Consider the following 13,540-nt stretch of genomic DNA (forward strand, 5'->3'; position numbering starts at 1 on the left):
ACCATTTTAAGACGTCCATCTCCTTAAACAATTTATTTTTATATATTATGGTAATAAATTTTCAATCAAATGGACCAATACTAATATCATACTTTAAAGTTCTCTACTAATTCTAAATGCATCTCTCATTCACAATTTACCACTTACATTCCAAGTGGATTCTAAACACTCATTCAAAATAATTTGACAACTTTTATTAGTTTTATCTTTCTCCTTTTCGCACAATATTTAAGCGCAAATTTTGCTATTTGGTGGATTTGAATATTATAGAAAAAATGCATAAATAAATTATATATGAAAAGGTGTAATTTTTTTAGTTCTGAAATATTTTGTGGAATTATATATGTTTGCAGTAAATGAAAACAAGCTGAGACCAAAGGCATCCGTCAGAAAAAGAAAAGCGCTGGCAGTTGTTTGCGAAAATTTATTGAGTGTGACTGGAGCCAATTGTATACAACGCACTATTTGGAGCTAAAAAATAAGAACGTACACATTGAAATACTCTAAATAGGAAAGTAGTGTAGTCAGTGCAATTTGAGGTCGTTTTGTGTATAAAAAACTGCACAAGGTCTGGCCACAGCTTGGTTTCTGTATATGTATAAATAATGTCGACGAATGTTTTGGATAGCGGTGGCTGTGGAGATGGGAGTGGTAGTAGTTTTAAGAATATCTATGAATTGTTAGAGGAATTATGCAAAACTTTAGCCGGCCCTTCTGATAATCACAGTAAGTAGCTTTTTATATTATTGATTTCTTTATAAGCACTTTGTTTCTTTGTACTGACACTCTTCTGAAAGCAATTTATAAAAAAAACTTGAATATACATATGTATATAGGTGTACACAGCTTCGCGCAGAGAATTCGTCCATTTCGTTAAAAAATATTAAAAATTGTTTAGTCTTACAATTGTAAATGGATAAAGTTGGTAACGGTATTTGATTTGCCGTTATGTGTCTGTAGACTGAGTAAAAACATATTTCAAAGCAACGTTGACATTTATTCAAAAAACATTTTTTTGAAAGAAGTGCGTTATTTCTCTGTTCATAGCTAAATCCATAATCAAGTTCATGTTGCTCAAAAATCGTTCATGAATTATTTACGTGCGTGTAAATAAATTATGCTATTTGAAAGTAATCCATTCATGTTTTGTCTTTGTTATTTATTTTGTTTTTTTTTTTGCAGAAGAAATTTTGCGGCACGTAACACAGTACATATCCAACTGTCCGACAGCTTTGAGCTCAACATTGCCTTACGACGAAACCTCTTTACTGACGAAAATCACACGCAATCTTGATGCCACAGCCTCAAGAAACGCGACATCGAATGTCTTGCCCACTGGAACAGCAAGAGTCGATAGCGAAAGCTCTTCGGAGGATACAACAGGAATTGGAAACAATAGCGCAATGTTTTTAAAATTTCACGAGCAGCTAAAAGCATCGGTACGCATAAATAATACAATATTTCACCAAACTATCCAGGAGTTTTGATAAATTAATTCAATTAGTATTTTTTGAATATTTTCCCCAAACCTTTTTTTTTGTTTTTTTGCTCAATACTCAAACCAAATAAAATTCAAAGTCTCGATATATTGACAGAGTATTTATAAAAAAGGGTTCATGTTTATTTTTCCTTTTCGAAAGCTTCCGGATGAACAAAAACGTACCGCTTTGCTGACTTTCTTATACTTCATGGCTGACTCCAAATATCCTCCCGAGAATGGATACAATAGTTGTATCGGTGACAACCACCGCAGCAATTTAGTGACTACAGCTAATTCTGCGCTCCAATCGATACGTTCACATTTGTTACATAAATCTGCTGCACAAGCGCATTTGCAGCAATCCGTGCTTCCGTCGGCCATGAAATCAACACATGTAAGCTAGAATTTACACGCAGCATTCAAATATTTAAGATACGTTTTTTTTAGGCAAGTTCTTTATATCAACACACGCCAATGTTATCTGGACGAAATGCTATTCGCCGAATGACCCCTGAAAGTGATTCGGCAGGCGGCAGTGGCGGGCCGCGATTAAAAATTTTACCTCTGCGTGCCGACGGTGGTAAATCACTTGAAATTCAGCATAATCTCAACGACGACATTGTACAAAATATCATATATGCATTCATGGGTATACAAGGCAAATACCTTAAAAAGGACGTAATTTCAGGTCGTTTTAAATTGGATTCAAAGGCGAAGACTTTAAATGTAGTGCAGGCTGGCATGTTGCTGAGACTCTCCGAGTTGGGGTATATTTTAAGAAGAGATGTAATGGAAATATGACTTAATATGTTTTTATTCCAGTTATTACCACGACCTAGTACAGTCATATACAGATACCAAGAGTGGTTTGTGCCCCTTAGGCCTCATGGGTCAAGGATTTATATCTGCGTTGAAAAATGAGCTGACCAGATATTATGGCATGGTCGCTACTCTTCAGGAACAGGTATTCCTTAAAAATTGTTCTTATTCACTCAAAATAGTATACCAAAAACAATAACTTATCCTCTTTCCAGTTGAATAGACAAAGAGATTTTGAGCACAATACTATTTTAAAAGGTAATAGTATCGTACCAATGCGTCAAGAACGTCTTACATTGATGAAAATTCTCGTATGGTCGGTTGATGCACTAAAGAGGCTTAAGTGGTTGGCTACCATTGCCGAGGCGTGCCAGGAGAAAAAAGGTGGAGCGCTTGCTTCGACGGTACACAGTTTTCTGAATAACGGCAACCCTTCAGTAAAGTCCTTAGTTCGTGAACTGTTGCTCGCCATTTGTGGTCCACTATATCAAATGCTTTCACATTGGCTGCTAGAAGGAGAAATCAACGATCCGCATGGTGAGTTCTTTATTGAATGTTTAGCAGAAGTTGGACCCGATCGTCTGTGGCATGATAAGTATCGTGTTCGCACAGCTATGCTACCAAATTTTGTCTCCACGGAAATGGCACACAAAATTCTGGTTACAGGAAAAAGCATAAATTTCCTTTGTGAAATATGTGAAGATAATAGAGCGGTAAAGGGTCGCGATGAACTACGCCAATGCATTGAAGAAAATGGTAAGGGGTTGAATAGTAATGACTTATGGGCTTTGTTTACAAGTATAAAGTTAATTGTTGTATTTTAGCGGATCATATATTTTCACATGTTGCCGATACAAAATTGCATTCAACCATCGATGCTATTTACTTGAATACTTCAAAACGCGTCCTAGATATAGTCATGGGTCCTCATAAACTTCTTGAACACCTACAAGCAATGCGTCGTTATCTATTGCTAGGACAGGGAGACTTCATTGGAATTCTTATGGAAAATTTGAAGTACGCCAATGATAATACTACATATTTGGAAAGATGTCATATATATATTAATTTTCTTTTTTGATTATAGATGTGAGCTGGATAAACCGGCTAAGGAGCTTTACTCATACGATCTTTCATCGATAATGGATGCCGCAATACGTTCTACAAACGCACAATATGATGATCCGGAAATTCTCAATCATTTAGATGTACGATTGTTGACTCCATGTGATGGCGACGTCGGTTGGGATATACTATCATTGCAGTATACCGTGCGCGGTCCCTTAGCAACTATGCTTGAACCATGTATGGGCATTTATCAAATACTGTTTAAACCGTTATGGCGTATGAAACACATGGAATTTGTGCTTTCATCAAAAATCTGGAAGGATCAAAAGTGCAATGCCAAGGTAAGACTAAAATAATATTTTTTTCCTGAGTTTCCAACACAAACTGGCTGTGCTATCTTTAAGATTCACAAATAATGGCTCGTTCGCTCGTTCATAAATTGAATGTTACATCGCCCTGCCCAATCGGTTAGGTGACGCATTTATTAAATGAATATTTGGCAGTATGTATTGGTTTACGTCAAAAATTTCGAATGCAATTTTTGGCGGGGATTACTACAGCCATTACAGTGAATATTTTATTTTTTCTAAAATCGAAACTAAAATGAAGTATTAGAGGATTAATTACTGCGAAAATGCATAAAATGTTCACTTCTAAAGGAGCTAATTATTACTAAGTCGATAAAAAAATACAGCTTTTCGAAAGGTGAAATACCTCTAGTGACTCGTAATCGTTGAAATCTGAACCTTAGCAATGAAATTAATGAGTCTAGTATTCGTTGCCTTACGTGCAAAATTCAATTGCAAGAAACAACATAAAAAGGCATTAATTATTCATGGCATGATAATCTACAATGAAGGGTTTCTACGTATACACTTTTAATACACAGTGATTAGTAGGTAATCTAATCCCAAATAAAAAAAAACGTTTGATAAGACAAGTAGAGAAGAAGAAACAAATGCTAAAGTACAAAATGATTTAAACTTTGTTTTACTGAACCAGTACATCCAATATTACATACAGTATGTATATATTTTACACAATACAATTACAATTATTTAGTTAAATTATGCTCATAAAACAATGCTTATTATGCCCTTTGCATTGAATAAAATATAACTTTTGAACTTATCTCCCAAATATTGAACTTATACACCAAGAGTAGAATTCCAACGGAATCAACATTTCTACATCTCCCAGTTGCATTGAATGTTTTATAGACTATTTTGCACATAGTGCATATGCAAATCCTTACAATTTAGCATCTGTCTTAAGCAGAGGGGCCAACTTTTGGGTTAACATAATGTTTCCGGAAATTTTGAGTTTTCCCTTCATGAAAGCAGCCTGTGGATTGAGTTTTCCCAGAGCAATGTCCACCATGTCATCGTCGGACACAGTCAGCGTAGTATCGACTTTAATATCTTTGGCAGGGCCCTCGTATGCTTTTGCATTCTTGCAGTCCAAGGCTATGAAATATAGAAAATATTAGTTATAGGTAAATATCTGCTCAAAATGAGTAATTGTTAAACGCATGTAATTTACAAATTCGCTTTTGTAAACATATGCAAAAAATAATAGCTTGGTAATTGATGAACATTGAACCCTATCATGCTTAATCTTGTTATGCGACTTTTGTTGTTTGAGTTTATATATTTTAAACGAAAAGCAAAGTCACACCTTTTAGTAATTAAACGAAATCACTACTTACTCCATTCTTTTGCCAGTTTCCCATCTTTAGTAATTTTATATAGGAAGACACCATTAATAGCCTTTGCCTTGGCTTCATTTCCTTTCAGACCATCGATAATTTTTTGAAAAACGGCGTCGGAAGCAAGCGACATGTTTAATAAATTTTTACAAAACTTGAAATTATTAGGCTTTTATTGCACCAGAATCAAAGTCCACACAACGCCGACAGCCGAAAAATCAAATGTCAAGTAAATAAAAAAATTGCTGCGCATGTGGATTTTATGACGAATGCTCCATTTAAAACACTTCACAATGTTTATACACATGCTGCCGTCAAGCTTGGCAACATGAACAACGTTATCGACATGAGCGCATAAGCATATGCATTAGGGTTACCAATATTAGAAAACAATATTTTGCTCCTTTCCACTAAGAATTAACCAGTAACTATATAATAGCGTTTTTTTCTTGAAACAATGCAAAGTGCTGGGGTAGTCATATTTTCGTGTTCTACTCACAAAACTGTTGAATTCGGGAACATTTCCATAATTTCACTATTATTATTATTATTTGATATACTTGTTAATACATACATATATGTTTTATTTAAAAAAATAGCGCCGCGATTTTTTATTCCAAATTTTCACTGTATTATTATTTGATATTTATCTATATACATATATCTATGTTTTATTTAACAAAAAAGCGCTGATGGTAAAAATTCGGAATAGATGTCGCGCGATTTTCATTATATTATTAATATTTGATACATATACATATATATAAATATATATATATAAATAATTTAAAAATAAAAACCAAGCGCTGCAGGCGAAAATCATCTCATTATTCTAAGAGAAGAGTGCGTAGAAATTATGTTCCTATGTTGCCTCGTTTTTCACATTGTTTTTTTTTTTTTGCTTCTGGCAGTTTGCAACTCAAAAATGCATTTTAAATTGTTAATTTATGGTATATATCAATAAAAAGTGTTAGAAACGTGTGTGTATGTTACACAGTTTTAATAATTATTAAAATAAATTTGGTGAAGGTAAACGACAAATTTTATTAACAAATAACTTAAAAACTATTATTAACTGAATAGTGTTGGTGCTAGTTTTAGCAAAATAAGCACTAAATCAACATCTCCTGTGAATTTCATTGGAAAATTCGTAATATTTCTCTCAAAACAAGTGGCGGGGCATCGTAAGGAGTCCTAGCCGTATTCATTTCTTTATATTTAGTATATAACTTGAAGAAGTGTTACAGTTTTTTTTGTTTTTTTTTTCATATGAAGTATGCAACATTTTGGCAGTGCGTATGACAATATTTTCCTAATATAATTGTGAGAGGACTAGTTTATCAAGAAAAAACACCAGGGCGAATTCATACAAAGTGACTTTAGTGGGGCAAAAACATTTACATTCTTGTATTTTGTTTTTATAATTTGGTGGTTTGAATGTAAATATTCCAGGGTCTTGTTTCATACCATAACCCCATACTTTTTCGTAGGATTAATGTTTTATCAAATGCAAAAAAAAAAAAATATCGTTCTTCTACCATTCTCGTTAGCAGCTTACCAACTTACAAATTATAGAAACTAGAAGAACTGTTTAGTTGCTTACATTTGCCTTTGATCTCGCAGCTGGTTTTTTTTAGATTTTTCACAACTTCTTGCTTCTTGCCATTCTACTTGAGTGCTTCTAAATCTAGCTATTACTATTTCGAGCTCTTATAGAATTTAATAAGACATCAAAGTGTTTAAACATTGATTTTTCATTGTCGCTATTTCGATTTAAGTCGTCTATTAATTCACACTTTTTATACCTTATCTCTATTATTTTTTTGTTTTTAATTATCATGGTTTTTTTTTGAGATCTTGATACGTAATAAAACGGCAGTATTTGAGCACTTATAAACATATGCAACCCTGTTGCAAATACTATGCTGATACTTTTCTGATGTTCGCCGCTTATTTTGCATAGATAGGTGAAGAGAACAAGTAAATAAAAATAATATAGTTTTCATTAAATATAATATTTTCCTTGACAATTCTTATATTAACGTTAATTTACTAGGGGATTCTGCTGTTTCCGTGGCGCCGCAATCTTATGGCGGATTCTTATAGAACTCGACAAAAGAAAACGAAATGAAAGAGCAAAATTTTTTGATATCTCGCTTAGTTTTCGAGATATTGAATAAAAAAGGCCTTCAAAAGCCTTCTTTACTTATTTTTATCCTTATATTCGAATTATTTTTATTAAAATAAAATGCAAATGCATTTGTCCATACAGTCACTTTCCAATTTTAAACGCGAATAAGAAGAAGATTGGAATGACAACAGTATGGTGTTGCCGGATGCCTGCAAATGAAACAAAAATTAAGTATTTAAGTTTAGTGTTAATGGTGGGGATGGGGGCTATTGTGCCTCCTTACTACATACACGCATATGATGTTTTAATTTTGGGTTCAATGGTTTTAACACAGAAAGAAGTTCTACGCAAAAATACTGTGGATTGCGTAGCCGGAGTTGGACTGATGAGGGTTATTTTTTTGAAGCGCGAAACGGAGTTCTACACAAAAATACTGTGTTAATTTAATTTTAATTACTTTATTATTTTTTTAGATACGCTTAATATCATTGTTTTTAAGTTTGAATGAGTTGTATGTTTTTATTTTCAAAATTATTTCTCAACTTGAAATTACAGCAAAAAATACTGTAGTTTTACAATGAACCTTCTACTGAACATCTCTGCATACGAACTTCGTTTTTATTTCAGGTGTATGGCAACACCAACTTTTCGCTAAATTAGAGAACTTTAACATTAAATTACTTAAAAACTAAGCGAGATATCAAAAATTTTACTCCTTCATTTCGTTTTCTTTTGTCGAGTTCTATAAGAATCCGCCATTAAATTGCGGCGCCACGGAAACAGCAGGATTGCCATTTATTATTTAAAATGACTAAGAAAAGATTGAAGCAACCGGCAAACAAAATGTTGGTGATGGCGCGCAACAATGGCCGAATTTGTGAAATTTAAATTTGAATTTGAATTTTCAGGGTATTTGACTATACATAAATATGTCCGGATTTGTTCCATTATTTATGCCGTTATTAAAACTATAATTTTCCATTACAGCCGCTCCGTTCCATGGCGAGTGAACTGAATCAGGTGCTCTATCGTTTACATCTGTTCACATCTGAAATGATACATTTCATACACCAAATGCAGTATTACATACTTTTTGAAGTGATCGAATGCTCTTGGGCCGAACTACAGGATCGTGTGCAGCAAGCAAAAGCGTTAGATGATATACTCGACGCTCATGATGATTTCCTTAATGCTATTAAATGTGGGGCGTTCCTTGACTCCAATTCCGGGCAGTTATGCCAAAATATGGAAAATGTTTACGATGGTATAATACGGTTAGAATTGTGGCAGGAAAAATTCTACGAAGTCTGTTTTAAAGAGCTATCGGCACGCAAGGATTTTGAAAATTACATTATATCATCCGAAAAGGCGGGAGAATTTGGAGTAACTGCAGAGCGTCAATTGGAGCGAGATCAGGAACATAAGTTATTCGATCAATTCATTGGGAGCTACACGAAATCACTGGATAACATTTGCGCCGATTATGAAAAGGCAGTACGTTGTTTCTTGTTGACGCTAAATTCCCATAACGACCATAATCTTCAACTATTCGGCATACGACTGGATTTCAATGAGTATTACAAGAAACGAGATCAGCGGCTGTGTGTGCCGCTGACGTTCGAGCATATGCGAATGAGTATTATGTTTAATGGGAATAAAAGTTTGGCAGGCAGTCGATACTCTACTGTAAATTGACATTTACCAATGTCACCGCGGTGCCAGGCAGTTCACAAACAGCAGCACAATGTTAACATTAAAAATACAAAATACAACTTCAATTTCAACCTCCCCTCGTCTATTCACGATGCTGAAACAGCAGAATTGATGTTCTGGGCTAAGGCAAAAATTAATTGCCAGTATGCCAAAAATAAATTGTTGCATGACCAGGTAAAACGTAAATTAGTGTTGACAAAGAAGGGAGGAAAATTGCGAAAGGATATTAGTAACCACCAGATTAGTGCCAACCAAATTTTGCCATGTACTTCTGTTGCAACTTCAATACGTCCTATACTTTTAGCTGAACAAAAAGATTGCATCTATGTGGCGTGTTGTGAGATCTTGTAAGCATTCGCTCGTAAAATTTAATCGAATAATATGAAAAATATGCGAAAACTTGTAGAAAATGCAATATTTTATCTATGCATGTGGTAGGAAGAATATAAAAAAAAGAAAAGAAGAGAAATGGTGGAATGTAATAAATTCTTTGTAACGTTTTTGTTAAATTCCAACATTTAAATGAATACATTTTAAAGTTTTGTTCTGTACTTTTCTTAAATCAATGATTCTCAATTTTGTTAATGGTAAAAGTTTATACCACAACGTACCAGAACTTTGAAATTTTAAGACCTAAATAAATATATACATAAATTTATAATATTAATTTGTGGAACTTTAATAATTTCACTAATTGTCAAGCATACCTATAAATACTGTTATTAGAAGAGAAAACAACTTTGACATATTAATAGCACAAGAAATGCTTGAGCACATTTAAATTGAAATTTTTAATAAATACACCATATTTTCAAATAGTACTCATGGAAGAAAAGTGTGTTATATGTATATATATAGTTGTTACCTGAAATGGTCCAAACTTGCCAACTAAAAAAATAAATTGAATCAATAAAATTTTAAATTTGCAATGATGTAGTTGAAGACAGATTATTTCAAGTTTAGTAGGAAGCAATCATTAATTTTTTTAGCTTTATGAACTTGAAATGAGTGAATGTTTGATTGGAATTGTCCTTCAGTTCTTTACTAATTTTTTTTTTTTAATTTTCATATGATTTTCGGAGTGACGGTATATATGCGATAAGTATGCGCAATATTTCTGGTGATGCGATAGACTGAAAGGTGTAATTTGTGTAGCCATATTCGCTTCAGAGCAAATTCAAATTTTCAATTGGCTGATTTCCTTTTAAATTACATCTTAATTTGACACTGACGGATGTAGATAATTTGCATTAAAGAAAGTGCCAGAAATTCTTTATTATATCTCAACGATATAAAAATGAATGGCTCACGATTGAAAGTTTCGAAAAAAAGAAACTTGAATGAAAAATGAATTATTTGGCAAGTTCTGTAATTCACTTCCGAGTGAATTTCAATGCAATTATCTGAAGATTTCAATTAAACTCATTCGGAAGTAAAACTCTAGATACATGGTGATCGAGCAGTGTGAGCTGTCCAACGACGTTAGTACTGCGTATGTATGATTTGTAAAACTTAAAAAAGAGAGAGGACAAAGAAACCAAGATAATAAAAACAAGCACCGCTCAAATTATTCAAAATTACTTGATTTACTTAAGTTCATAATCGAAAATTTTCAAGTAGTGATCATTGTTGTTGTTGTTTTAACAGTAATAGAAGCCCGTCGGTGTAGGGTATATCACCGGTCGTCATCGTCTGGCTCATCTAAAGGTAGGCCCAGGAAAAATGCTGTTTCGACGGGTTGGGTCCAGAGGGAGAGGGGTGTTAGATGAGTAGGTTTTAAAGGACATGTGAAATGGTGGTTAGTGTCGTGCGGGGTACCTTCACATGCCGGACATATGTTTAGTATTCAATTCTGGATAAGTAGGAATTTAACCTGCTATAGTATCCAGAACGTAATTGTGCCAGTGTTACACGTGTTTCTTCATCTGCTATAGGTGGTGGCATTCACAGGACGGGAGCTTAAGAAGGTGGTGAGGGTCTCCCGGTGAATGTCGTTTATTGACTGTCTAAACACTGTCTGGTCCAGTAGATTTCTGTCAGTTTTGTCCTGGATCTTGTTGTTGTTGTTGTAGCAGCATAACATTTCCCGTGCATTTACGAGGAATGCTGAAGTGACAGTCCTTGGCCGGATATAAATCCGAGTAGTTCCGGTTACGTAGAACCGACCGTCGTGGGAACGTTTGTCCTGGATCTCGTCGGCGTTGCTTAAAAGGTGTCTCCTGACGTGCCTAGGAGGTGGCTCTGGCTCAAGCAGGTGTCTGCAAGGAAGATACCTGCGGTAGCACCCTAGCAGGAACTGTTTGCTGGGCAGTTTGTTGTGCTCCATTACAGGGAGAATTTGTGCCTCATTGTGAAGGTGTTGAATAGGGAGCATCAGGAAGCAACCGGTCGCTGTCCGAATGACAGTATTTTGGCATGTCTGTAGCTTTATCCACTGCGTGTCACTAGTTCCAAGCGTCGAGACAGGCGAAGCATAGTAGCATAGTGTAAGTAGTGATCGTCACTATACGATCCGGCTGTTCGAAAATGTGCGAACAAAATCAAGGACTCTACTCGGAAGTGAGTTCCAGAATCTGTTCGTTTGGTTGACATAATGCATCATAGCGCCTTATATAAGTTCGATAGTTCTACATAAACCCATTGCTGTTGTTGTTGTAGACACAAAAGTTCGAATCAATTGGTAGTGGCAGTCCAATGTAGCACATAAATCTAGGTCGTTCCGACAACGCAGCATCGACGTGTCGGCATATTCGTTAATAAGGTTAAATTAACTGAAAAATTATATGCAATTGATTAACTTTGTGCAAACCGCCATTCGCTTTGATATCGATTCTCAAAATGGCTCAAGCAATTCTAAGTAAACAAGTAAAATTGTTGTATATGATACTTGTATTCGGCGACGGCATTGCGTTGCGGTCAACTGAGAGTGTTACAGACTCATATTAACCGTTTTATTTTTCTTTTGAAGTGAAAAATCTGCTGCTCTGTTATGTGTTGCAATCGACTTTTCCCCTTATCAAGCAGCCTATTGTGATGTCCAGTAACATATTTACGCACTAAGGTACATATATAACATATAGGGTGATCAATTTAGAGATCTTTATTATTTTTGTGTAGAACCATTCATGACATTTATTTTTTAAATAAAAATGTTGGCCGCGACTGTGCCCTAATTCGGCCATCCGCAAACACCAATTTTGATTGACTCGTTGGAAGACTTCGGCCGGTATCTCGTGAATAACTTTAGTAATGTTGGCTTCGTGGTTTATACCCCACAAATAAAAGTCCAAAGGTGTGATATCAGAATCTTGGTGGCCAATCCAATGGTCCGAGACGAGAGATAAATTGCTTACCGAAACGACGACGTAGTATATCCATTGTTTCACGGGCTGTATTGCAAGTAGCGCCGTCTTGTTGGACTCAAGTGTTGTGGTGCTCATGGGCTTCAATTTCAGGTATCAAAAAGCCGTTTACCATGGCGTAACAGCGATTATCATTCACTGTTACGTTGGCGCCAGCCTTGTCTTTGAAGAAATATGTGCCGATGATTCCACCAGCCCATAGGCCGCTCCCAACGGTTGTTTTCAGTGGATGTACAGACTGTTCTTGAATGGCTTCGGGCTGCTCTTCAGTCCAAATACGACAATTTTGGTAATTGACGTAAATATTAAGCCCGAAATGGGCCTCCTCGCTGAACACCTGCCCTGAGCGCACGAGGAACACTTTTCACAGAGCGTCGATTTTCGCATTAAATTGTACGACTTATAAACATTGTGGAGGCGTAAGACTCTTCATGATAAAATGTCAATGAATACTGAAAAGGTAACGCGTGATCTGTCAAAAAAAAACCTTATTGGAAAAAGTATCTCCAATCTGACCACTTTTTATAATGGGGTAACCAGAGCTGCGTTTTAATCCCGTTGGAACGTTTTGTTAGATATTGTACGAGCTATTGAACTATTTTTTTATAGCAGTACTGACCCATTTACAAAACTCAGCAACGCGATAAAAAAAGAAGTGGTTGGGTAAAATGTACACTTGATTTCTTTTTGTTAAGCAATTAGAAGCGGGAGTTCTGTCTGTAGAATATTGACAATCTGATAGCCATCATCAAGCGCAATATAAAAGTTTTCACTGGAAGAGAAAAATAAGTTTTTGTTTAATAAATAATTCTGTCAAGTTTATTATTGTTTTTAGCGTAAAATCAAGTTCAAATGAAACGAACCTATTGGTCCGTGTTCCCATTGTCTTTGACAAAACACGTTCGGTGCGAAATAACGTCTGCAATATTGCGGCGGCAAATCCGCTGAGTATCAGCAACAGGCTAATGTTCTAATTACATATTGAGCGCGACGAATACATCCATAATTTGATAGATAGATAGATTTTCTACGAGGACCTCATGGTCTTTTATATCTCTGCTCATCACAGCTCCTGATACAGACCCAGTTCCCTTATTAAACTCAGGATAGAGCGTATGTGCCTTTTTTCCGGCTGCACTTGGCCGTGATGTCTCAACCTCCTCCGAGCTATAGCGCCACATTCAACGACAAGATTGGTCGCAGAAACGACAAGAATCAGTGGACCATATCCCGATCATGTGCAGATGATCTGACCTGCT

The 13,540-nt window shown here is 35.4% G+C and overlaps 2 protein-coding genes across 3 annotated transcripts; one reads left to right on the forward strand and one right to left on the reverse strand.

Annotated features, from left to right (window-relative positions):
• The first annotated feature begins 212 nt into the window (after nt 1-212).
• Nucleotides 213-9,855, forward strand: LOC128856910 (gamma-tubulin complex component 3). 2 transcript variants are annotated; one of them, XM_054092353.1, is made up of 9 exons: nt 213-726; nt 1,183-1,439; nt 1,641-1,874; nt 1,928-2,247; nt 2,303-2,444; nt 2,515-3,055; nt 3,124-3,316; nt 3,387-3,708; nt 8,194-9,855. In XM_054092353.1, exons 1-9 carry the CDS (start codon nt 606-608, stop codon nt 8,899-8,901), a joined length of 2,838 nt encoding a protein of 945 aa, XP_053948328.1. In that variant the 5' UTR covers nt 213-605; the 3' UTR covers nt 8,902-9,855. The 2 variants fall into 2 exon arrangements, with proteins under 2 accessions (XP_053948328.1, XP_053948329.1); XM_054092354.1 differs by lacking the exon at nt 213-726 and adding an exon at nt 1,011-1,100.
• Nucleotides 4,330-5,328, reverse strand: LOC128856912 (peroxisomal multifunctional enzyme type 2). The gene is made up of 2 exons (XM_054092357.1): nt 5,076-5,328; nt 4,330-4,833 (listed from the first exon to the last, which is right to left on the reverse strand). Exons 1-2 carry the CDS (start codon nt 5,206-5,208, stop codon nt 4,619-4,621), a joined length of 348 nt encoding a protein of 115 aa, XP_053948332.1. The 5' UTR covers nt 5,209-5,328; the 3' UTR covers nt 4,330-4,618.
• Nucleotides 9,856-13,540: the final 3,685 nt, after the last annotated feature.

Source organism: Anastrepha ludens, chromosome 3 (genome assembly GCF_028408465.1).
Source record: "Anastrepha ludens isolate Willacy chromosome 3, idAnaLude1.1, whole genome shotgun sequence".
Lineage (NCBI taxonomy): Eukaryota > Metazoa > Arthropoda > Insecta > Diptera > Tephritidae > Anastrepha > Anastrepha ludens.

What these genes read in the sequence shown, in the direction of transcription:
- LOC128856912 (XM_054092357.1), bottom strand. Translation starts at nt 5,208, where the DNA reads ATGTCGCTTGCTTCCGACGCCGTTTTTCAAAAAATTATCGATGGTCTG. An exon ending in GAAACTGGCAAAAGAATGGA is followed by an intron (nt 4,834 to 5,075) that starts GTAAGTAGTGAT and finishes TATATTTCATAG; the next exon opens with CCTTGGACTGCAAGAATGCA.
- LOC128856910 (XM_054092353.1), top strand. Translation starts at nt 606, where the DNA reads ATGTCGACGAATGTTTTGGATAGCGGTGGCTGTGGAGATGGGAGTGGT. An exon ending in CGGCCATGAAATCAACACAT is followed by an intron (nt 1,875 to 1,927) that starts GTAAGCTAGAAT and finishes CGTTTTTTTTAG; the next exon opens with GCAAGTTCTTTATATCAACA. An exon ending in ATCAAAAGTGCAATGCCAAG is followed by an intron (nt 3,709 to 8,193) that starts GTAAGACTAAAA and finishes TTTCCATTACAG; the next exon opens with CCGCTCCGTTCCATGGCGAG.